Genomic DNA, 26,950 nt, shown 5'->3' with positions numbered 1-26,950 from the left:
GAGAGAAAAACTAGCAGAATTAAAAGTGGTTAATATACAAGATTTATCGTCACTAGCAAATGTGTGTTCTGGCGGGTGCATAGACTTGGCAATTTCCAGGAAGGCTTTCAGATGTTTTGGAGCTCAAAAATGTAACCCCGGTAGAAGGCTATAATCTATTATTTGATGAGACTCCGGATATTAAACTGGAGAGACCGAATATACAAGAAGGAAACATGAATTGCAGCTAGGTAAATGTCTGACACAAGACAAAGAGCACTTTTGAGTTCAACACAACAGATGCCTACAAATCATATTAAAACCTTGTTAGGTAATATATAAGAAATGCCACCCAGATAACATCCTAAGCAAAACCTGATAATGCATGTATAGACTCCAGTAATCATAATTAAAGAATAATAAACACGAAAAACTTTTCCTATAGAACATAAAATTAAAACAAATAAAATTATTATTTTTCCTTCATTTAGATATCCTTTGATACTGTCAAGCACTAAGCTTTACAATCTAAGAAGTGGGAAATATGTCATTTAATACTGTCAAGCAGTAAGCTTTAAGAAAGAAACATAGCTACACATAGCAACAACTATCCCTGTACCAATGTTGTAAGTCACCATCATTCCAACTCTGGCAATTGAAAGAATTGCAAGCCTTTTTGCTTGCTTCAATATAGCATCTGGTATGGATTTCTCATGTTTCAACGAGCCAACCTGGAAAGTGATAGCCCCACATGTTATGAATCATACAAGTGTTGCAAAACTAACTATTTAGTTATGAATCCATTTCAAATGTATCAAAATAATATCAAGTCATGAGGAAGAATTTTTTTCACTTTGAATAAGATAATCCTTTAAAGTCAGGAGGTAATTTATATTGCTTAACTGGGAAAAACAAAAGGTACCAAAAGAATTAACTAAAGCCTAATTAGTCCAGAGCTAAGATGGCTACTCATCAGAGGGGAAAAGATGAGTGCAAAGATAACAAATAATTTTTAAATTTAACCAGATGGATATCTGTTCATATTGGCGAGCTTTAAACTAATAATCTTTATACATAACATTAAACACATCAGGCAATACCTTATCATAACCTCGAATGGTATTCGCAGCTTTATAGATTTCATACTCCATAGGATGGCCCCACGGGAAATTAAGCCATGATCTTAGTGTACTGAGGTCTGTCAGATCATTGGTTACAAACATAATCATATTAGTTGTATGTTAGAAACATAGAAAATTGCATGTTTGCTGAAGATGTACTCTTATTAAGAATATGTCAGCTCATACAAATTCAAACTTACTAAACCCCTAAGCTCTAAACAGGAGCTCCGGCATACAAATTCATATTACTAAACCCCCGAAAGTCAAAATCATACTAATCAGACCCGAGCTCTGTAAAATCAAAAGAAATACATAACAGGAGAAAATACATTAGAATTTCGATACCTTGAAGAGAAATATCGGGATAAAGACTATGAGCATGCCGGAGCAATATAAGGCGACAAGGACAAGGTGAAACATGAAGAGGCAACTGAGAAGTACTCTTGCAAAATACAATCTCTTAATTCTCCAGATCTGTCAAAAGAAGTCTGTAGAAAAAAGATGATTTGAAAACCAAAAATTAAATTTTGAAAAGAATATTATAATTAAACTTACTAACTGAGAGCATGTTCTAGCTAGTGTTTAACCTTTTTTACATCAAAGTGAAACAGGTTGGTTACACCTACAACCGCATAAATCGACCAATCTTCAACCTCCTTTGCAGCTAATCGACCATTTTTGTTGAAACCAAGGTTTTGATGAATTGAAATATAGGGTTTGAATTAGGAATTTAAAATCTAGGGTTCGAATTAGGGGTTTAGTAAGTTACCGTTTTGATTTAGGGTTGAAGAATGAGAGTGCCAGCGAGAAAGAAAGAAAATCGAGGAATGAAGAAAGAGAGGAAGAAAGTGAGAAATAGAGAAAATCGGGAAAGAGAAAGAGATATGAGAGAGTTTAGTGCGGGGGAAATATTTAGAGATACAGAGATAAAATGTAAGGGGGAAACGTTTTAATCAAAGAGGGAAGGAGGCCGTGTAAGTTTTTGGTTTTTTAAAAGGTAGTTTAGACATCAGTTTTTTTAACTGATGTGTAAAATGGCCTTTAAAATTGTTTCGGAAGTTTCCGATGTGAAAAATATTTTAAACATCGATTGTTATTGACACCGATGTAAAGACCAATGTTTACTTTATAGATTAGTAAACACAGGTTTACACAGCATGCAATAAGATGTACTAAACCGTACTTAAAGTTATCTCTAAAACTTTCCATTTCTGGCTTAGTGAATCTTTACAAATTGTGTAGTTCTGTGACCTTCCTTTGTCAGTTAATCTTGACCCTTGATCTTGCACTCTTCAACTTGTTTTTGTAGACTTTTCAATCTAAGTGATTAGATCGTTTGTTGATTGATAATCTTGAATATTTAACTTGTCTGTATTCTGTACTTGAGATTCATATCGAGATTTTCAGTTTGTTGTATAAAGAACTTACATCTCGATAAGTATAATGGCTTATCGAGATCTCTGAGTTCTCTATAAGTGTCTTTAACTTGTCGAGTTCTCTGAGTTCTCTATAAGTGAATTTGGTTTGTCGAGGTCTCCGAGTTCTATATAAGTGTCTTTGACTTGTCGAGATCTTTGAGTTCTCTGTAAGTGAACTTGACTTGTCGAAGTCTCCAAAACTCTGCATATAGAAATGACTTGTCGATATCTATGAGTTCTGTATATGTAAAATGACTTGTCGATATATCAGAGATCTCTATATACATTTTGACATGTAGATATCTCCGAGATCTCTAATGAGAAATTGACTTGTCGATATCTCCAATCTTCATATATTCATTTGATTTGTCGATATCTCTGGAACTTCTCGATAAGCCAATTTAGACTTCTCTCGATAATTCATTATGGAGTTCTCGAATGACTTCTCTTATTCTCTTTATGACTTGATCTGTGACTTGTAGATATATCGACTTAGAAATTTTTTCCTAAAACTGATTTATTCAACTCCAAACTTTTTCATCTTTTCTCTGAGTCTTGATCTTGTTGATCTTCTTCCAGAGTTTATTCTTAGGCTTGAGACTGTTTACAGAAAAATACTTCAGTATGATTTTTAACATTTTTACAGACTCAATGCACCCGAAAGGTAGCGGCTGCGGATTATCTACGATAAAAAAAAAATACAGACTGTCATACAACTAAATCTTAGGATTGTCAACATGACTTAATTTTGTTGTAGTACATGCATGCCTTGCACAACAGGATGTTCTAACCATATTATTTCGTTATTATATTATAAATTCTACAATTATTTATATTTAAATAAATATAATATTTTAATTTTAATTAATTAATATTTATACTTAGATAAAGAAAATTTTATAACAATTAATTAATTTTAAAAATTTAAATCAACCGAATATTTGGGACGGATTAATCAATTAACCCGAGAATTTTTAAAACACCCGAATATCATGTAAATATTTGAGTTCAGAGATTTTATCGTTAGCGATACTCTATAATATAGAGATTTTAACTTGTGCTTTTTCCCTTTTCTAGTCTCGTCTTTTTGTCAATTTGTAAAGCTTATCAAATAAATGTTTTTAAAACTAGATGAGTTCAGTTACTAAAATTAAATTCCTAAATTTATACAACAGCACCAGTGGTCTAGTGGTAGAATAGTACCCTGCCACGGTACAGACCCGGGTTCGATTCCCGGCTGGTGCAGAGCAATGACGATTTGTTGCACCTAAAGCAGTTGGCTGGGTCCGCTGCCATTTCTGATAATTCAGAAAAATTGGATGCCTCTGAGCTTTATTTTTTGGCACCCTCAACTTTGATTTTTTGACAAGTTTAGTAGCTTCCTAGTTAGGTGAGTTTTCTTCAATCTGCACTTTAAATTTCATGGATACAAAGATAACAATCTCTGTCGGGCGTTACTCGTTAGTAGTCAAGTCTGTTGTGAAATGCAATGTAAGCTATAACATCAATTTGATCATATTGGTTCAAGTTAAAACGGGACCTGGCGTGGAGCTTGTCGCAAGTATGACGAGGAAGAGGCACTGTGGTTAATCCAGAGTTTCTATGATATGCCTAGTTCATTGTCTCAGACGCTACAATGAATTAGCAGAATCTCAGGACCGGCCCTGGGAGAATCACATTAGATTTTGAGATAGAGAGGCTAATAATACCAAAACTGGATGTGCATAGCAAAGGAAATTGAGGCATCACAAACTGGCTACCTGGCTAGAATATATTTGTGAAACACGAGTGCTCTAATTCGATCTCCCTCAGTAGGTGGGAGGTTAAGGGTTCAGTCATCAGAGGAGACGATCTCCCTCAGTAGGCCGGAGGTTAAGGGTTCAGTCATCAGAGGAGACTACAGACTAGTATGAATGTATGATCAAAGAAAAAGATAACGGGTATCTAATACATTTCTGCTTCCACTTCAGCACCTTATGAGCTAAAAATAGATTCTTTTTGCGAAGTATATACACCATTAACTTTACTGGAAAGACATGATAATAAAATCATTCTGGCAAAAGTATTGCAGAACATCTCACCTTTCTATTTCTTTCCCAGAATAAATCTTGTCACTATAAAAATATAAACACACACTTGCATATTAACTTAACAGGGGTAGTACATCACATTATGTCATTGTATGATTAGTAAAACACTGAATCTTTATTTTTTGCATTGCTAAACTGAAACACCGAAACTTGACTCTATAATGCGTCAAATTCATTTCCTAAGCACATATTGAACAAACAACAAACAACATCCACCAATAATGCTATATAGAGTGCTATTTGTGTCACTACTGCGGCCAAGTCAAGTCAACACAATAAGAGTGGACGACATAAGAAGGAACAATGGGGTGCTGTGATGTAAAAGGAGACACTCTAGACTAAACACCATGAATGACAAGCTAGTTAGAATTTACAACTAGGCAAAAGCTTAGTAACCAACTCCATGGGCTGAGCCATTCAATATAACCAGTGATAGAATGTATTAGGAGTTTTAACTTTTCACTTTCACATTTACATTTTCCAGTATGTAGTAAAATCAAAGTAATGAGTTCTTTTCTCTTATGTTACGAACATCAAGATATAGTGCAGATCTTTATATCTTTAGTTTTATGGATTATAACAAATAAGTTATTAATTATTATATGATTGAAGCTTACCTTTACAGTGATTTTGCTAATGAAAAAGTACCATTACAGTGCAATTTGACGAGTCCACTTCTCCACTATCAAGTACTTGTGTTATTAGAAGATTGACATATGGTATTATACATCGTTATGGTTACACTCATCTAACCAAAAAGTTGGGATAGTGATCCCAAGAGTTGATTGTAAAAATATGGAAAATGACATTTAGATTACAGTACCACTGGGAATCAAAGCATCCTTTATCACTGTGACAATTCCACTCTTAATAAAGTAACCGTCTGTTTCTCTTGCTGCTTCTTGCACATTGCCACTATTAATGATCTGAAATGATGAATTTCACTATAATTATTCACTTCCTGGTAGACCTTATATATGCAAATTAGGCAAATGAAAAACCTGCAACTAATACTTTGGAGAAGCATCACATATTTCCTATTTTTTGGTAGTAAATTTTACTTCACCTTTTATTTTATAATTAGTCTAAGACTTAGATGTATAGTTGTTTGGAGTTTGGACATTAATATACATTTGGCATCCAAAAACCAATTATAATGTTTTTCTTGACTATTACTCTATTAGTGTTCTATAATATCTTATTTGATGATGATGATGAAAGTAAAAGAGTTGTATATTACCTTCACATTGTCCCCTATGCGGGCGTTCTTGTCAATAATTGCTCTTTTGATGTGTGAATTCTTGCCAATACCAATGGGAACACCACCTTTTGCAGCTAGTGATCGCCTGTCAGCATCCGTCTGTACAACAAAAAAATCCTTTAGAAAGATAATGGCCATTGCCAGATCAAGAACAAGAAACTCTTAGTTGGACCAAATGATCCCAAGCAGATCATGGAAGTACAGCAATTGCACTAAATTAAGGGAAAATGTATACATGACTGGCTTCTTCTATGTAAATATTACCTCATAATAATCTGCGCCCATCAAAAGAGTATCTTCAATGATTGCACCTTCCGAGATGCAAGATCTAAGGCCTACCACTGAGTGGTGAATTTTGCAGTTCTGTGCACAAATATATATGAAAATTTTATTAAACAATGACGAACCTTCATACCTGGTGGTTAGATGCTCGCCACAAGTTTTTGCAGGCAATATATCATAAAGTAACAACTTTTTTGAGATATCATATGGAGATATCACACGATAATTTAGATTTGTTTCATTTGATTAAATCAAGATAAAATTCCAGCAATTAAATCAAGATAAAATTCCAGCAGCTGTATGAAATCTGTTATTTGCAAACAAGATGAAACATAGAACCGGTTTAGACAGCTAAGCTAATTAACTGACAGTATGTACCTTAATAACACAACCCTCTCCAATAACACTATCTGTGACATCAGCATCAAGCATTTTGGAAGGAGGCAAATATCGAGGTTGAGTGTAGATTGGAGATGAACGATCATAGAAGCTGCATAACAAAATCCAGGCCTTATTTTCTTATAATACATAATATGCGAAAGCACACTAATTTTATAGGCTCCGAGAGCAGGAAAAATTACCTGAAATCTGGCACTGGCTTCTTTGTGATTCCCAAATTGGCATTGTAAAACGCCTCAATTGTACCAATATCTTCCCAGTAACCATCATACAAGTAAGCTTGCACCTAAGAAATTTGTAGGAATTAGATTATGGAAATATTTAGGCATAACATAATGGGGCATACAAGTAAGCTTGCACATAAGAAATCTGTAGGAATTAGATTATGGAAATTTTTGGGCATAACATATTGGGGTTTCTTTTTTGGTTCCCTTGACAGTTAGGGAACAAATATACTCTTAATAGTTGATGATTTAAATAAACTGATTCATTAGCGCTAGCCATCTGACCGTTTAGGTATTGATCAATGATTTGACTGGAGAAAGTTTCAGTTAAGTAGATATACTTTGTACAGTACAGCTTGCCAACAAATTCAGGAGTTAATTTGGTGAAAAACTCAGGAGTAGACTAAATACTACAAAATTATGCCTTCCACATCCTTACATTTCTAGTTAAGAAACATTATCAAATGCTGTTGATAAACGCAACAGAGGTTAAAGGCATAGTTACAAACAGGGCCATGTGTGTGTCAAGGGATTATGATTCCCTGAATATTACCCCGTCTACTCAAAATTAAAGGACTATTATCCCATAAAATAGATATCAACCATCTGTTTAGTTCATTTTCAAGGGATTATAATACATTGTGAGACAGTATTATATCCCCATTAACATGACTGAGATTTAAATAGTCCTTTAAATTAGAGTGTATAGGGAACAATCTGGAAATTATTATCCCTCTAAACAAACATGGATGTAGTTGCCCCGTGTCCTTAGCTTTGGTTCCTAGAATTCTGTTGCATTGTGTTGATGCACAGGTGTTTTCGTGAGTATCGATATATATATATATATATATATAATATGTAGTGTGTGTGTGTGTGTGCAGTGCATCATACTAAAGAACAGAGATAAAGATTGCCTACTCTTAAACCAAGCGAAGTTGCACCAGGAATAACTTCACTTCCAAAATCATTAGCTCCGGGAAACTTGTCACGGAGCAAACTCATCATCACATCTTTGCTGACAACGTATATACCCATACTTGCAATATAAGGCATCTCTTTAGCTCTCACATCATCAAGGCCCAAAATTGTTGTATCAACCTAAAAAAACAAATCAATTGAAGGTAACAGATTAAACTTTAATTTACAATTCTAGTTTCTAAAACAACATACAAACTGAAAAATTGGCACCGTAATCAATTTACCTTCATAGCTTTTAATTGCTCTCCTTGTGGTTTCTCGGCAAATTCAATTATGCGTCCTTCTTCATCGATCTTCATCAAACCAAAGGCAGTGGCACGCTTCTCATCCATTGGTAGGGCAGCGACGGTAATATCAGCATCGGTTTCTCTATGTGCCTGAATAAATTTTTCATAGTCCATACGATAAAGATGGTCCCCAGCAAGAACCAGATATTCTAGTACATTGTGCTCCTCAAACAGCCACAAATACTGCCTCACCGCATCAGCCGTACCCTGGAACGAATTAAAACTGACAGTCAGGTTAAAGATCCTAATGAATTAAACATATGAACAAAGACGCGTACTCGGAGATTATGCCATCTAGAGGCATGCAATCAAGCAACACAGGGAGGGCTTGCTTTGAAAAAAATTGATCTTATTTACTTTCATGTGTCAATAAATGAATGAATAAGAATATAATTATATACTATTATATTTAGAGAGACAACCAGGAAGCAGATGCATCAAGCATGACAGTACTCAGTGCACAAAAAGGGGGAAGGCTATAACATTAATTATTACAACAGGAACATTCTATGCAAGGACTAATGCATATAAATTTTACGTTTATTAAACATCGACACAGTTATTTCTAACTAAATTTATACAAGATATGCAACACATATACAACAACATAGTTGCATCATGATAATATACAAAGAATTTTATATGGAAATTTTCTCAATCACAGCAATGTAATCACAGTTCAGTAAAGAAGATAGGACTGAACTTGGTCGGACTAAGAATACCTGGAACCAGTTCGGGTTCTCTGGACTCTGCTGGGCAGCTAGAACTTCAACAAACCCTTCATTCTTGTATCCGCCCATATTGCTTGCATAAGCACGTGACAGATGGCGATTGAGCGATGCAGAATTAAATTGTGTAAGAACATAAATCTTAGAAATGTTGCTATTTAAGCAATTGCTAACAGGAATATCAATAAGCCTGTAATTTGCTCCCAAGGGAACAGCTGGTTTTGCCCTCTTCTTTGTTAGAGGGTACAGACGGGTCCCAGCTCCACCTCCAAGTATAATTCCCAGGACACTCTGTAGATAATTTGATAGATGACAATAAATTCACATGTAAAGCCTTAAATAACATAATGATATAGCATGTTACCATATGAGTAATTTAGTTATTTAGCTCAAAACAATCTTGATATATGCTTCGGAGAACCCACGAAATCAATAGCACATTGCAAATCCTCATTTTATATGTATTCAAAACAACACCTTAACTCCCTTCAACTTTCAAGGCATGGGAGCATCCAAACTTACAATAAAACAGGATTACCCAGGTTCCACAGTTGGTGTATGTTGCATGCGGCATGTTGCTGTGTTCAAACGTTACTATCATAAATGAAGTACACATACACCTCCAAGGCATAGATTCCTATGTACATGTCACTTTACTCTTCGTAAATTGTCAAATCAGTTCATATACATTGAAGTATTACTTAGGAAATTTATAAGATCTCGTGATTCTATCATCAACTGTAAAGGCATCTTTCATAAATGCTAGGCACATAATCCAGGAACACATACAAGCACCGATCACTCATTCATTCCTAAAGCACGTCGAACTCGGTTTATTACCCTATTTGACACCACAAAACATTACTCAACTACACAAAGTCCGAAGCAACCAAAGTATCATCAATTTTGTATATGAGATTACTGATCACCTGTATAGCTTGTATCTGATTCCGATCAGTACATCATTCCACAATTTACCACTTGTTTAGTGAAAACATTTACGTCTAACAATCTCGAAAATCAAGTTCATTATTTACTTCACTCAACACAGCGAAACGCAATCGGCATTCCTATAACTTTACTAACATCAGCCACTCTACAGTGAATTCAGTAGTTAAATCTTATCAATTAGCTACTCTAATCAACTAAATGATGATTACAAATGATCTACTCAGATCTGTACGAGTATTAAACTTCGAATACTAACTCACTAACAACGTTTCATCAAAAATGAAATTAGCTTAATATAACAGTAAAAACAACAAGAAAAAATAAAATAAAATAAAATAAAATAATAATAAGAATCATACTCGACTAGCGTCAGGATCGAGACAAGTCTGAGAGTTCTGAGAATCAGAAACAGCTTTAGGAGACACAACAACAGAAGGAGCTCGAAAACGACGTCGTTGAACAGAATGCGAGAGTTTAACGGAAACTTGAGATGAAAATGACAGTTTTCTAAATGACGTCGTTTTGCGAGAATCTCTCGCCGGAGCGGTGGAATTTCCGGCGCCGGAAGTGTGAGGTGGCTTCAACGTTCCAATGGCAGCCATTGTTAAGAAGCTCTACTCAAAGGAGGGAGGAGAGTTATTTGTTAAGTAATGGAAAGGGTAGTTTGGGAAATGTGAAAATGTAGGGATACTAATGAATTGGGGTGTGTAATTTGGGAGGATATCATTTTCTAGGGATCATGTCATGAGATTAATTAATTATGTTCACATGCAAGATCTCTGTGACAGACACTGCCCCCCCCCCTTTTTATACCTAACTTCGTTTCTTTCTTTTCCTTCTTCCATTTTTTAGTTATTTTTGTAAATGCCGTGTCCTGCTCCCGAATTTGAAAAAAGTGGAAAATAAACGTAAGTCAAGTAAAATAATTTAATTTTTATTCATAATCGTACACTCGAGTTTATAAAAGGAACGAAAGTAAGTGGTGATAAATGTAAATTTTACATATTTTCACTTCAAAACTTTCATCCTATTTTTAGGATAAAAGTATTTTATCTTCCTATCATTTACTTTCTTCTCTAATAAAAACTCGGGAGTAAATTCTTAGATATTTTAATGGATTCATAATATAATATTTGCGGGAGCAGTGTTAGGTATCTTAAATTTATTTTTCAATTTTTTTATTAAATGACTTGTCATATGCGTGGCGGGTTTTAATTTAGATATGTATATGTATGCACGCGTGATTCATATTATTAAAAGTTATGGGATTGACATATCAACATTTGAAAAAAAAAATTGAAATTTCAAGCATTTTCCTACTTGCAGTATCAACTTATTGAGATTTTAAGAATTAATCATTCTAATATCTTAAATTTGATTTTTTAAGTGTATATCTAAATTAAGTAAAATATCATGTTGCTAATCAGTTTGATTTAAGTGAATGTTCACATTTAAATAAGTGAGTAGGGACAATGTGATAATTTTTTTTTTTTCTTTACTGAATTATCGGAAATGATGTGCACAAACTGGTCCACCTAATTCTTTTAAGAAATATGTTATTAGTAATGAATTTTAATTACACTATCCTGATGGTAAAAAATATATTATTTATTACATATGTGTGCAGTTCATTAGAAAAAAAAAAGATATCACGCACAAATAGAGAAAATTAACATAGCCCCTGCATGCATGAATGACATGCACAAATCGAGAAATTAGAAAAAAAAAGAAGATAAAAGAGTACGGTACCCGTGCCGGGTTTCATGTTACTGTAGTTCAACGTAACACCGAATCAAGACGTGAAATGAAAATGCACCCCGCGAAGTAACGCTATCTGAGCTACGTTTTTCTACTTTTTGATTTTTTATTCATGGACTCAATACATATCATTACAATCACCTTGCATCCGTTGGTGTAAAGCTACATCTCTATCTTCCATTACTAAATTCGAATTTTGTTAAAAATAAAGTAGATGTCTGGACCGGTTAATTATTAAAAAAAAACATCATAACAGTGATCTCTGTACGTAGATATTATTACTATTAGAAAATGGAAAGTTTGAGCCATATTTTATATATGTTCTTCGTATAATTTCCGGAAGTTAATATTTGGAGGTTGTTCGTTGATATGAGAATTTAAATTTTCATATTTGGATTTAAGACATTTTCTCAGTGGAATCCAAGAATATATTGCGACAAAGTTTCTTGTTTAAAATGAGTTATGAGGATTTTGTCTCAGAAAGATATTGAGTTTATATAGCATCTTGTGTTAGTCTTGTTTACAACTACTAGCATAAGTGGAATGCTTTTGTCGCCTAGTACTAATGAGAACTCTTATATTTTAATTTTCTATTACAAATTTAATTATTTATATTAATTATTTAATTATTAATATAAAATATATTGAGTAAGGATTATTTTAATCATACTCTGAATATATTTTGTAATATTAATATTAATTAATCAGGATATAATATAAATAATAAGGAAAACCCATTTTGTTTACTTTTTCTGTTTTGTTACTTGGTGTACCACATCGAGTAAAATAGAAGAAGAGTAACTTGGGATGCCTATATATTGAGAGTAGGCTTGTCAACGGGTCGAATTTGGATCAGATTTAAGTAAATCCAAATTCATTTAATTTTTTCGGATCGGATCGCGTATCGGATAAATTATAGCTCAATCCATATCCGCCCCATTAGGATTTTTGGATTTTGGATCGAAACTCCAATCCATTTTGATCTAAATATATAAAATTTCTTAAATTAAATTATTCTTGCTACATGCTGATTTCTAAAAATGAAAATGAAAAATATTTGGAAATTAAAGCTATCTAATATTACAAATATGCAATGACATAGTCACCAGATCCATCAATTACGGTATTTGGTGGGAGTTATAACTCTAAGACTCAATTATTATTTATAATTTAGAAGGGTTATTAGATTATAGAATAATTTATGATATAAAATATTTATTTTATTATTAATTACGTAATTTAATTGCACAATAATTTTGTAAGTTTTTTTTAAAATTACCAAAAGTTACGAAAAGTAACTTTAAGAAAATTAAAATACTTGTAAATTAAGTGTATAATATGCGTAAAATTAATTTATCATCTAATGAAAACAAATATCTCGAAATGAAATAAACTAATTATTCAACTTATCACACGAGGAACATCGAAAATGAACGAACAAAGAAAAATATTTGTAAAATAAAGTGTATAAAGCTAAAAATGTGAGAAAAAATCTGATATCATTTTTTTTGTCAAGAGAATAACATTAAAAAAAGAACGAACGAAGAAATATATGAAATGTTATGATAGTTGTTTAGATGAATGTGCAAGTCATTCAAAGACTTGTGTCATCGAATTTCAATTTATTTATTTTTGCATATTGAAACGAGTCAATCGAAAGTTATGAATTTTATAATATAGCAACGATATAGTTACATCACAAAAATTTACACATAAATTCAGTTTTGAGGATTCATGTAGCAAAATTAAATTATTAGTAAATTGATTATGTAAAATTTCATTTTTCTACGATTAAATATAGATTTATTCTGAAAGTTGCATAACCGGCAAATATATGAATACATTTGAATATTTTATGAATCGGGTTCAATATATAAATTGCAAGAAAGAACTATTAAGGAATTTAAATTTAATAAAAATTGTGTACTTAGAAACTTAAAATATTTAAATATATAATATATATATATATATATAATTTAAGCCCGATCGGGTTTTTAACAGATCGGATCACGTAAAATGCATATCCGCTTCTTACTGGATCGGATCCTTATCGGATCGGATATTTAGCGGATCAGACATTTTTTTATACAATCCATATCCATTTATCAAGCTCCGGATAGAATCGGATCGGATCAAATCCCCGCTCCATTGACAAGCCTAATTGAGAGGTACACTTGAGATAAATATGAAACAAGTCTCGGTGCCTACCTCGCAAACATATATGAGTTGCATAGGTTTTATGGGCAAACTGAGGTGCGAGTCGCCATTGATCATTGTTGGTTCTGTGGCCAGATTGATCTGTTGCTGTTTTATCCTGGAAGCGATATTGCTGCATTCCATCACAGCTTAAGTGGGGGGCAATAATCTCTTCGAGAACAGTCAAGTCCTCTTGAAGGGTTTGGCAACTCAACTGTTGTGTTCTTCTTTTTATCAGAATTTGGAAAGCGATAAGAGATAAGTTTTCTTTACTTTCTTTGTCAATTACAGTCTTTATAGTTTGGTATTGCCTTCGTATTTTGTTTCGTTAGTTGGTTATTTGGTCATTTGTCTTGTTCTTGTTATTGTATATATATAACTGCCCATTGTTGCTGTGTAGTTAGAATTATACCCAACAATATTGAAGAGATTATAGTTATATATAGTTAATTAGCAAGATGGTTAACGAAAGTGGTGATGTTCCCAAAGCTGTTGAGACTGGTTATGGTTCTGGTAGTACTACTACCATTGACCGGACCACATATCGTTTCCCCAACCAATTGATTTATCGGGTATGCCTAATAAATTCAGTGGTGGAGCTTCTTTTTCTCGTTGGCAGGAAAAGACGAAGCTATAGTTAACGGTTAAGGGTCTATGGTTAGTGGTACATTATGATCCTCCGATGTTGGATCAAGAGAAAGCTGAATCTGTTGAGGATTATGCTTTATGAGCTGAGAAGGATGGGGTGGCTAGGGTAGCCATTTTGGCAGCCTTGGAGAACACCTTATTCAATGTTTATTCATCAGATGCCTATACTGCTAAAGTCTTATGGGATAAGCTGGACCAAATCCATAATACTGATTTTTAAGGTCTTGAGAAGTATTCTATGGCTGGGTTTCTTGATTTCAAGTTGGTGGATGGGAAATCCATGACTGAATAGGTTCATGAGTTTAAGATGTTGGTTCATGCTTTGGGTGAGTCCGATATGGTCTTGCCTGAGAAGTTTCGAGTGATGTCTGTGATTGAAAAGCTCCCTAAGTCTTGGGAAGAGTTTGCTCTCTCCCTGAAAAGACAGAAAGGAGAGATCACATGGACTAACTTGATGTTGGACATCTCTGTACAGGAGCAACACAAGTCCAAACAGGGACATGTGTTTCCTGTGGAACATGGAAGCTCGAAGGTGAATATAGTGATTGTAGGACAGAAAAGGAAGGTAGTCACCAAGAAGGCTAACACTAAACCTGACAAGAACAAGGCTAAGAAACCAAAGGCGAACAAACCATGTTGGTCTTGTGGACAGGTTGGTCATTGGAGTAAGGACTGTCCAAATAAGAAAGCTAAGAAAGCTGTTGTGGTAGCTCAAGCAAATATTGTGCTTGGACTTGGAACCACAAGTGGGCATGTAGCTAACATGGTCGTTGGTGAGGTTGTTGCCTCTGGAACCGACGACGGACATGTTACTTACAACCCTGTACTACTTTCCACTTATCTGTCACATGAGTGGTTGATTGATACTGGAGCTAATGTACATATTTGTGCTGATATTAGCTTGTTTGTATCTTATCAACATAGTCATGGAGTGAAAGTGATGATGGGGAATGCTAGTGCTACACAAGTGCTTGGAATAGGAAACGTGGACCTGAAGTTTGCTTCTGGGCGGTTTCTATCTCTCACTAGAGTGCATCATGTTCCCTCTATTCGTAGAAATATTATAAGTGGAAGTTGTTTAGTTAAGAACGACATTGAACTTTCTTTAAAATGTAATAAAGTAGTTATTACTCATACTGGTACATTTTTTGGCAAGGGTTACTTGTCTAATGGTTTGTTTTTAATAAATGTTGAACCCGTTTTGGGTGGTTTTATTAATGATAGTGTTGCACCTTCTGTTAATTGTGTATAATCATCTGATTTGTGGCACTTACGACTTGGTCATTTAAATTTTGGTGCTCTAAAGAATATGATGAATTTATAGTTGATTGTAAAGTACGCCATTGATAAGAAATATAAGTGTCAAGTGTGTGTAACTACTAAACAAACAAGGAAACCTTTTCATAATTTTGTTAGAGATTCAGACTTGTTAGATTTAGTTCACTCAGACATATGTGAATTTGGTGGTGTGTTGACTAAGGATCACTGTAGATATTTCATTACCTTTATAGATGATTGTAGTAGATATTGTTATGTTTATTTGCTTAAACATAAGGATAAAGCACTAGATAAATTCATTATGTATAAAAATGAAGTTGAAACATAAACTGGCAAAGTACTTAAACGTTTGAGGTCTGATGAAGATGGTGAGTATACGAGTACATTGTTTAATAAATTTTGCGCAAGCAATGGTATAATTCATGAGGTTACCCCACCATACACACCTGAGTCTAATGGGGTGGCAGAACGAAAGAACAGAACTTTTAAAGATATGATTAACAATATGCTAATTAATTATGGGTTGCCTAGGTACATGTGGGGAGAGGCACTGAATACGGCTTGCCATATTCTGAATAGGGTCTCTCTGAAACATATGGACAAGACACCATATGAATTATGGAGAAAGCGTATGACAAGTTTGAGTTATCTTCGTGTGGGGGGGTGCCTTGCTAAGGTGCTTGTCCCTGAACACAAGAGAAAGAAACTGGGTCTGAAAACTGTTGATTGTATCTTTCTGGGCTATCTTAAAACCAAAACTGCTATGAGATTTTTAGTATTAAAATCTTACATAGATGGTATTGTGGCGAATACGATAATTGAGTTTCGTGATGCAACTTTCTTTGAGGAAGTATTCCCTATGAAGACTGGTATACCTTTGGGTAGTTCTGAGGATGATCTCACTCACACATCGACTTCTATTCCTGATCATGTGGGAAAGATGACAAATGTGGGGGTGGATCCTGGTAATAGCTCTACTCCTAACGAAGTAGAGGAACCTAGAAGGAGTAAGCGTGTAAAGGTAGTCAATGACTTTGGAAGTGACTTTATCACTTATAATGTCGAGGATGAGCCTTTAACTTTCCGTCAAGCCAATGATTCTTCGGAGTCAAGGCATTGGAAAGGCGCTGTAAAGAGTGAAATTGACTCAATTGTTTCAAACGGAACATGGGAGTTAGTTGATCTCCCTCCTGGGTGTTCTACTATTGGATGTAAATGGATCTTCAAGAGGAAGCTAGACCCTGATGGCCCAATAGATAAGTACAAGGTTAGGCTAGTTGCTAAGGGCTTTAGGAAAATGGAAGGTATTGATTATTTTGATACATATTCTCCAATTTCCCGAATGACAACAATCAGAATGCTTATTGCATTGGCTTCTCTACATGGTCTTATCATCCATCAAATGGATGTAAAGACAGTTTTTCTTCATGGTGACCTTGAAAAAGAGATTTATATGGATCAGCCTGAAGGATTTGTTGCTTCTGGTAATGAGAGGAAAGTATGTAGACTAGTCAAGTCCATAGCCTTAATCAAGCACTTATAGACTGGCATAAAAAGTTTGATGAAAATGTTTTAGACTTCGAGTTTTTAGTTAATGAAAGTGGCAAGTGTGTCTACTATAAGGTTAGAGGTAGTGATTGTGTGATCGTGTGCTTGTATGTAGATGATATCTTGTTATTTGGAACCAATATTGAGATTATTAACGAGATAAATAGTTTCTTGAAGAGGCACTTTGAGATGAAAGATATGGGTGAGGCTAGTGTGATTCTTGGGATCAAGCTGACTCAGTTAACTGATGGAATAACTTTGTCACAGTCTCATTATATAGAGAAATCTATACTTGAGAAGTACGGTTATTCAAATTGTAGAATCGCTAGTACACCATATGATTCAAAAGTTGCCTTAGTCAAGAATAGTTAAGGAGTTCCTGTATCTCAGTTAAGGTATTATCAGATTATTAGGAGTTTGCAATATCTTGCTAATGTGACTAGGCCAGATATTTCTTATTATGTGTCTAAGTTGGCTAGATATACAAGCTGTCCAAACAAGACTCATTGGGAGGCACTGGATAGAGTTCTTAGATATCTGAAGGGAACTATTTCCCTTGGCTTGTATTACCGGAGATTTCTGGGGGTACTCGAGGGGTACAGTGATGCAAGTTGGCTAGCTAAGAAATCTGGTTCCCATGGAGTGACTGGATATGTGTTTACCCTTGCGGGTGGAGCAGTATCCTGGAAGTCTTCTAGACAGACTTTGATTACTCGGTCTACTTTTGAGGCTGAGTTGTGTGTACTTGATGCCACGGGGACGGAGGCTGAATGGTTACATGGACTCATGAGTATGTTATCTGTAGTAAGCAAGCCGCTTCCTGCCATTTATGTTCATTGTGATAGCCGTACAACTATCGACAAAGTCATAAGTGTAAAGTATAATGCTAAAATAAAGAGACACATCCAAGTTAGACTAAAGTCTATAAGGGGTCTTGTTTCTGATAGGATTATTGCTATAGAGTTCATAGGAACTCAAGATAATATAGTTGATCTGCTGACTAAAGGGCTTGAGCATGCTATAATCCTTAAGTCGAGGTTGGGGATGAGACTGGTAACCCATCATAATTCATCAACATCGGGAACCCAATACACCTGAGAGGAGATCCCTCGAAGTGTATTCAATGTGGCAATAACAAGTTGTAAGGATGAATTGGTAGTACCTCTACCATATACATTTAGATACTTATGTATCTGAGTCTATCCCCTATAAACCTTAAGAGGTACTTGAACTGCTAGTTAGCAAGAGTTATTTGAACTCTGAATGGGGTCAAGTCGTTTGACGAGATGATAACAGTATATCTCTGGAGATGCCCAGCTAAACGAATGTAATTGTGTGGTCGCAATTAGAGGAAAGGGTTATTCCTCGAAACATTCGACGAACAGGATTGAGACATGACCATTAACGTCTCAAAGCCGTAGATTGGCACCATAGCCTTTGACTTGTCGTCTTCTCTGGAGTGTGGTTACACCCAACGGATAAAGATTCAAGGTGAAACATTCCATCTGTATCCGGTAGCCATCGAAGTAGAGGACTTAGGAGGGTTCAAACCCGGAAGGGTACTGACTCTGAAAAACATGTCATGTATAAAATCTTGTATGCAATTTGATTATGGATTTGTGGGGGATTGTTAGAAAATGGAAAGTTTGAGGCATATTTTATATATGTTCTTGATATGATTTCCGGAAGTTAACACTTGGAGGTTGTTCCTTGATATGAGAACTTAAACTTTCATATTTGGATCTAAGACATTTTCTTAGTGAAATCCATGAATATATTGCGACAAAGTTACTTGTTTGAAATGGGTTACGGGGATTTTGTCCCACATTGTAAAAGAAAGATATTGAGTTTATATAGTATCTTGTGTTAGTGTTATTTACAACTACTAGCATAAGTGGAATGCTTTTGTGACCTAGTGCTATTGGGAACTCTTATATTTTTCTTTTCTATTACAGGTTTAATTATTTATATTGATTATTTAATTATTAATATAAAATATATTGAGTAAGGATTATTTTAATCATACTCTGAATATATTTTGTAATATTAATATTAATTAATCAGGATATAATATAAATAATAAGGAAAACCCATTTTATTTACTTTTTCTGTTTTGACACAAGTCTCGGTGTCTACCTCGCAAACATATATGAGTTGCATAGGTTTTATGGGCAAACTGATGTGCGAGTCGCCGTTGATCATTGTTGGTTCTGTGGCCAGATTGATCTGTTGTTGTTTTATCCTATAAGCGATATTGCTGCATTCCATCACAGCTTAAGTGTGGGCAATAATCTCTTCAAGAACAGTCAAGTCCTCTTGAAGGGTTTGGCGATTCAGTTGTGTTCTTCTTCTTATCAGAATTTGGAAAGCGATAAGTGATAAGTTTTTTTTTTTTTTTTTGTCAATTACAGTCTTTATACTTTGTTATTGTCTTTGTGTTTTGTTTCGTTAGTTGGTTATTTGTCTTGTTCTTGTTATTATATATATATAACTGTCTATTATTGTTGTTTAGTTAGAATTATACCCAACAATTACTACAGGTTTAATTAATATATCCTAAACTATTTTTTTATAACGATACTTGCACTTTAGTGGCCGATACATCATCCAGCTGATGTGTCAAACTCTCCTTTAACCGATGACATCATCAAATTATAAGTGTCAAGCTCTCATCAATTTGATGTTGTCATCTTCCTCTAATAATTTTTTACCAATTTAATTTACTTTCAAAATCTCTCTCTCATTATTTTTATATTTTAAATTTAATAGAAAATTGATAATCAATATTTTCTCACATGAGAATCATGGTTTTAAGCTTTTATTTTTTCAATTTGGTCCATCAAGAATCCTACTGCTGCGTCCGCCACTACTTGCATTGCTAAAAACTTAATACCTTGCTCGCGAGTTTTATAAAAGATGAAAAATAAAAGATATTTCTAATTTTACTCATAAATGTACTCATGAGTTTTAGAAAGTGACGAAAACAAGCGGCCGTAAATACAAATTTGGCATCACTTCAAAATTTTCACTCAAAAATTAGAATCGAATGCATTTTATCTTTCAATCACTTATTTTATTATTTTTAAAAAAACTCGAGAATAAGGTCTAAAAATTATATTATCTTATTCAGGTTTAATTTTCAAGTAAAACCTATACTAGTCGTTATATTCTGTCTACAGCTACAACTGAGGTTGTATGCATGATGAATATTAGGTCAAACTTTATATCTTCAATTTATAATTTATAATTATTTCTATTGTAATTTTTATCTGAATAAAAAAATCAGTTTGGCACTATACACTGCTCAGTGTGACTGATAATAATCTGATATGCAAGATATCTTGTGGGGTTATCCTGGTCAGAAGTTGCGCTACAAACAAAAAAATAAAGGGAAGGGGATAAAGTGATTTAACAGAATGAGAGGAAAAAAAACTGGCACAAAAATAATAGGAGTAAGCATATGCTTGAGATGGGGCCTAGGGCCTCGTGGAAATGGCAAGCCAGCAAAGCAACAACACTTGTGCTTGCGTGTTTTCTTTCTCAGCAGCGCAGGAGTATTAGGTGTCTCGAATATTTTTCCCAAAATTTTTATCAAATTACGTGACTGATATGTGTTTAATTTTAGTTTGTGGACCCATATAAATGAGTCCCATATTATTATTAGAAATATTGTCAATTATTCATATAACACATTAGATTTAAGAAAATTTTTGGGGAATTTTTTTGAGATATTTAGCAGTTTTCTTCTCAATAATAATACCCCTTAAGTTTATTCTTGTTCGTGTAATGTGATTTGTTGATGCTAATTTTTATCGAGGACGAATAGATCAAAATAAAAGGTATTCGTAAGGAGTTTTAATAAATTTTCATGAACATCGAAAAATAAAAATAAAAATTAAGAAAAATAATATTCTCGTATATCTACTTTAACAATATTACATATATTATTATTTATAAATAAAAATAATATTAAATTAATTTCGATTAATAACCTGATTAATTATTTTGATTAATTTCTAATTATTTAATTAATTTTTTCATCAATTAAATCCGATTTCAGCTTTTTACAAAACTGGTTAATCGAAGGACTAATCCTTATTAAGTTGTACCGAAGTACTTGGTCCTTATGTTGTATTGTAACTTGGTTGATATCAGACTTGTGTGCGGTGTGAGTAATTCCCCACATTTTCAAAAGTTCGTTAGTTAATGTTAAAAAAGGGTCTTCTGATAGACCCAGCCCACGACCAAATAGCACTAATGGTTCCACCCGGGCCCAAGAAGAGTATGAAGAAGAATTTAAATCTGGTCTTTTAGCTCAACACTTTTCGGATCAATCAATACAAACATTTCGGCGAGGAGTTGCAAGACGTTATGCAAATTCAACGGAACGGTGATCCAAATATCCAAATTTGGGGTAGATTACCCTAAATTCCATTTCAACAGTGATCCAATTGGTGCTCCAAGGATCAATAAACAGTAGTAGTGATCCAACTGTTCCTGATTCAAATTTGAATCACTTGATTTAATATAAAATAATAATTTTGTTATTTGTAGTTTATAAGATTTTAAATTGATTTTTGATTATTTAATTATATAATTAATAACTGAATATAATTAATAGCAAACAAAATTTATTTTAAAAATAAAATTTAAAATAATGAGAAAACATAATTTCATTAAAATTTAAAGATAAAAAATAAAGAGGCACATATTGCAATTAAAGATGCATTAATTGAGCATTTGTGAGAAAAATATACTAATTCGGAACATTAGTATGTATTAATGATATTTTGTATGTTAATTATTGCAACAAATGTGTTTTTCATGAATTAAGTGCACAATTTTAATATTTTTATGTGTATTAATTTTTTTAACTTATTTAATTTATGAAATGTTATATGAATTGTTGATAATGATTAAATGATAAATTTAAGATAAAATTGCTTAATATGAAATTTATATATTATTATATGTAAAAAGTAATTTGGATCAAATATTTCGATCACACTGTTGGAGTTGGTCAGAAATTTGGATCTGTATTTGGATCGGTGATCCAATTTTGGATTTTTGGATCACAACTGTTGAAGATGGCCATAGGGCAAATCCAACGGTGATCCAAATATTAAAATTTGGGTCAGATTACCCCAAATTTCATTCCAACCGTGATCCGAATGGTGATCCAAATTTGGATCAGTGAATTGGATCACTACTGTTCACAGATCCAAATTTGGATCACTTGATTTAATATAAAATAATGGTTTTGTTATTTGTAGTTTATGAGATTTTAAATTGATTTTTGATTATTTAATTATATAATTAATAACATAATATAATTAATAGTTAACAAATTTTATTTTTAAAATAAAATTTAAAATAATGAAAAAACATAATTTCATTAAATTTTTTTAAAAAATAAAGAGATACATATTGCACTTAGATATGCATTAATTAAATATGTGAAAAGAATATACTAATTCGAAAAATTATTGTGTATCAATAATATTTTTTATGTTAATTATTGCAATAAATGTGTTTTTCGTGAATTAAGTACACAATTTTAATATTTTTATGTGTATTAATTTTTTTTGATTTAATTAATTTATGAAATGTTATATAAATTGTTAATAATGATAAATTTAAGATAAAATTACTTAATGTGATATTTATATAATATTATTTATAAAAAGTAATTTGGATCAAATATTTGGATCGCACCGTTGGAGTTGGTCAGAATTTTGGATCAGTATTTGGATCAGTTGGTGATCCAAATTTGAATTTTTGGATCATAACTATCGAAGATGACATGTAATTTGGAAACCATAGTGGTGCATTACTCGCTAAGCTGACAACTTTCAAACTTTAGAACTCTCGACTCTTGAGTCTTGAGTAAGAAATCTTCATAAATTTCTACCTAGTGAATACTAATTTTAATTTGAGTACACGTTTGACATTAAGCGAATGCATGCATATTTAAAATAATTATTTTTAAATTCTTCTTTTTTTTAATTAATATATATGTTATATTTTAATTTTTAATTTATATAAAAATCAAAAAAATATTAATTATAATAATATTTTCAAAACTGATAAGGGATAAAATAAATCTTAGTTACGTCATTAATATTGCATCTAGGACTGCAAGGCCCATTAAAAAAGGCCACATGTATGACATTCAGACCAAGAAGGTTAACACATTGTTCAGACCCAGGAAGGTTAACACATTGATCAGACCTAATGGAACAAAAAAGGCCCAATAGCCCAGAATATTAATTAATAAGGAATAAATCAGCTGATCAGTAAAGTCTAATAAGGACACTATTCATTGGAGATTGGCCTCCAAGAAATCCCATAAGATAAAGAATCAACTTCCTGCATTATAGGACTCCAAAGTCCATTCTAATTCTGAGACTTTTCCACCAAGTCTCTTAACCCTAACCTAATTCGAATGCATCCCATGCCTATATAAGGGGTCTCACCCCACAAATAGAACTACGTTTTTTGACTTGATCCTTGGCAAATAGCAAGGTACGTAGACATCTTGTTAAGGCAGAGTGAGTCACGAAACACAAGAGCAGTCAAATCGAGCCTTGAAGCTCACAAACTCTAGCATTAAATATACCCTAAGTTTTTATGCATAACATTTGGCGCCGTCTGTGGGAAATCATAACAATAACCATGGTGAGAATACGGAGCGGTAGCAACGCCCCCAAAGGAACACCAACTGGGACGACCCAAACGATTTCGTCAACGGCGGAGATACCCCCGCATTCGACCTATGCCACCACCCAAGGAGGAACCCAGATAGGGGCAACTAAGCCTCAGCCACAAGGAACGAATCCCCCGGCTCCTCAAGGGACGAATTCCCAACTTCAGCAGCTATATGCACCTGTAAATTCTCGACCCGTTGGGTATGAGTATTCCACTATTGTGACCACTAACCCCCCTTATGGGATGCCCCTATACCCCGAGGTTGGAGGAAGTGGACATGCAAATCGAAGTGAAGCGCAAGGGCAGACGCCCCCTATATACGCGGTTTGGCTCCAATGAGGAGGCGTGCTTGTAAATAACCAATACCTGATGCTAACCAATGCCCCAGAAGCACCCGAGGGACGAATCCCCAAGAAGTGCAGGAGAGGATCAGGGCTCATGAAGCTGAAATCCAAAGACTGAAGCGCGACCTGGAGGCGCACCTGACCCCGAGACCCCCATTACCTCTGAGGAGGAGAAATCCTCCTCCAATCGTAGACCTGGATGGTCCGCTACAAAGAAGGACTGTTGTCCCAAGGGCTGATCCAAGTGATCTTCTGCCCCTTGGAGATCCTAATGATCCAACTCCACCATTCACTGAAAAGATAATGAATGCCCACATCTCAAGAAAATTTAAGATGCCCACCATCAAAGCTTATGATGGCACTGGAGATCCCGCTAATCATGTCAGGATATTCTCTAATGCATTGTTGTTGCAGCCTGTGAACGACGCTATTAAGTGTCAGGCCTTTCCTCAAACCCTGTCGGGAATGGCTCAAAGATGGTATAGCCGTTTACCTCCCAATTCTATTGGGTCCTTCAGAGATCTAAGTCAAGCTTTTATCAAGCAATTCATCGGTGGGAGAGGGCATGAGAAAAGTTCAGCATCCCTCATGAGCATTGTGCAGGGACCCCTTGAAAGCATGTTGCAGCTCCAAGACAGGGTCGGGAAGTATATCAAAGTTGAGGAAAGCATGAGGAAGACGGTATTGAATAACGATCCTGCTGGTGGCAAGAAGCGAAAGTCTGATCTGGAATATATTGCTAAGGACAAGTATCCTAGAACTGAGCAAAACACTGATTTAACCCCGAAGAAGGGAGGACCTGGACAAAAGTTCAGAGAATATGCTAAGTTGAACGCTCCTAGAAGTCAGATCTTGAAGGAAATCGAGAAAGATAGAGATGTTCATTGTCGTAAGCCCCTGAAGCCTGATCCTACCAAGTTAGATAAGAGTAAATATTGCAGGTTTCACAAAGATGCTGGTCATGACACCGATGAGTGTAGACAATTGAAAGATGAAATAGAGTTCCTCATTCAAAAAGGAAGGCTGAACAAGTATAATGGAGATAGAGGAGATAAGAATAATAAGGGAAGAAGGAACTTTGATGATCGCAAAAGGGATCAGGATGATCATGGGCGAAATCCCTAACCCAGGGGACCAGTGATAAACACAATCTTTGGAGGACCACAACCCCGAGGGCCAGTGATAAATACGATCTTTGGAGGAACAACTGCTGCTGGTTCATCTAAAAATTCAAGGAAAGCATATACCAGAGAAGTTATGCATATTATCGGAGAAGCCCCAAAGAGGGCCAGGACAAGAGTAACAATGACATTCGATAATTTTGATTTAGAGGGTGTCAAATTTCCTCATGAAAATCCTCTGGTCATAACATCGATAATAGGGAACAACCCAGTGAAGAGAGTCCTTGTAGACAATGGAGCTTCGGTGGACATTTTGCTCTATGATACCTTTATAAGGATGGGTTACAATGATTCTCAATTAACCCCAACTGATATTCCAATATATGGCTTTGCTGGAGTCGAATGCCCCGTGAAGGGAATAATTAAGGTGCCTCTGACTATAGGTCAAGAACCAAGACAAGCAACACAGATGTTGGACTTTGTAGTGGTAAAGTCTGGATCAATTTACAATGCTATCATGGGAAGAACGGGTATACATGCTTTCAAGGTAGTCCCTTCTTCTTACCATTCAGTGATGAAGTTCCCCCCTCTGTGTGTAATTCATTATCTAACAAGTGCCTTGCCCCGTGTATCCAACCCCGCAAGCCGGACCTTTTTCATTCTCGCTGTTTCCTCAACGACAGGCAAGTTTTCTTCATTGATTTCCTTGGCGGCTGCAAAAATAAAGGAAAAACAAAAATATGTGGTATCAATAATGTATGAAAGAAAGTGAAAATAAGAAGGGAATAAAAATACCCTGCACAAAAACTGAGGAAATCCCCACATGGATCAGAGAAAACTCCTCTAACAAAGCCCAGCTTGGAGTTTCGCTGCTATCCTTTATGAGCTCATTATATATGATAGTCTCTTCGGGAGTCAGGTGAATGAATTCGGGGCTTCCATCGCTGACCTTCCCAAAGGAGGATCTAAAGAGTGTGCCCCAGTCTCCATTCTCCCACTTAAGCCCGATAAAACTATCCCTCTAGTGTTGGTTATTATCGGGAATTGAAGCACTGTTAAAAATTTATTTACATTTGGGCCTTTGTATAATGTAAACCCAACCACAAGAATTCTGGGAACTGTTGTAACATTGGAAAATTTTCCTAAACACACTACCGAAAGAGGGAAACCATTTCTAAGGCACAAGACCATGAAACATAAAATGTTTCTCCAAGCACTAATTTGTAAGTCTGCTAATAAAATAGGAATGAACTCATGAAAAGGAAACCTAAGCCCCGCAGTAAGGGCGTCTGCATAAATGAATAAAGTGTCAGGCTTCCAGTGACATGTGCGATCACCACCTTCAACATGAACTATCCTAAGGGGGGACGAACGTTATAGATTGTGTTAAGCTTATTGATAGCATCTACGTTGTACCATTTATTATAATAGTCAAATGAATCTAAATGAGCATTAGATGGGTATTCACTCCCCCTAGTGTTAATCATGTCTAATAACGACATATAAGAAGAGCGAATCTCGATGTCGTTACCTCGTTTGGAAGCAACGTCGATCTTATCTGCCCTCTCAGACTTATCCGCCATTAATGGAGGTAGATGAAAACTTGAGGCTGAGGGTGGAGATCTTTGAAA

The 26,950-nt window shown here is 34.6% G+C and overlaps 1 protein-coding gene and 1 non-coding gene across 2 annotated transcripts; one reads left to right on the top strand and one right to left on the bottom strand.

Moving 5' to 3' along the window:
* Positions 1–3,692: 3,692 nt before the first annotated feature.
* Positions 3,693–3,763, top strand: TRNAG-GCC (transfer RNA glycine (anticodon GCC)). Its single transcript has one exon. It is a non-coding gene; the product is annotated as a tRNA-Gly (tRNA).
* Positions 3,764–5,233: 1,470 nt separating this feature from the next.
* LOC141697295 (glucose-1-phosphate adenylyltransferase small subunit 2, chloroplastic-like) lies at positions 5,234–10,475 on the bottom strand. The gene is made up of 9 exons (XM_074501590.1): positions 10,078–10,475; positions 8,762–9,058; positions 7,977–8,246; positions 7,693–7,872; positions 6,733–6,836; positions 6,530–6,641; positions 6,134–6,232; positions 5,849–5,968; positions 5,234–5,534 (listed from the first exon to the last, which is right to left on the bottom strand). Exons 1-9 carry the CDS (start codon positions 10,318–10,320, stop codon positions 5,418–5,420), a joined length of 1,542 nt encoding a protein of 513 aa, XP_074357691.1. The 5' UTR covers positions 10,321–10,475; the 3' UTR covers positions 5,234–5,417.
* Positions 10,476–26,950: the final 16,475 nt, after the last annotated feature.

This window comes from Apium graveolens, chromosome 11, assembly GCF_009905375.1.
Source record: "Apium graveolens cultivar Ventura chromosome 11, ASM990537v1, whole genome shotgun sequence".
Classification (NCBI taxonomy): Eukaryota; Viridiplantae; Streptophyta; class Magnoliopsida; order Apiales; family Apiaceae; genus Apium; species Apium graveolens.
This window is presented reverse-complemented; position numbering and strand designations above follow the sequence as displayed.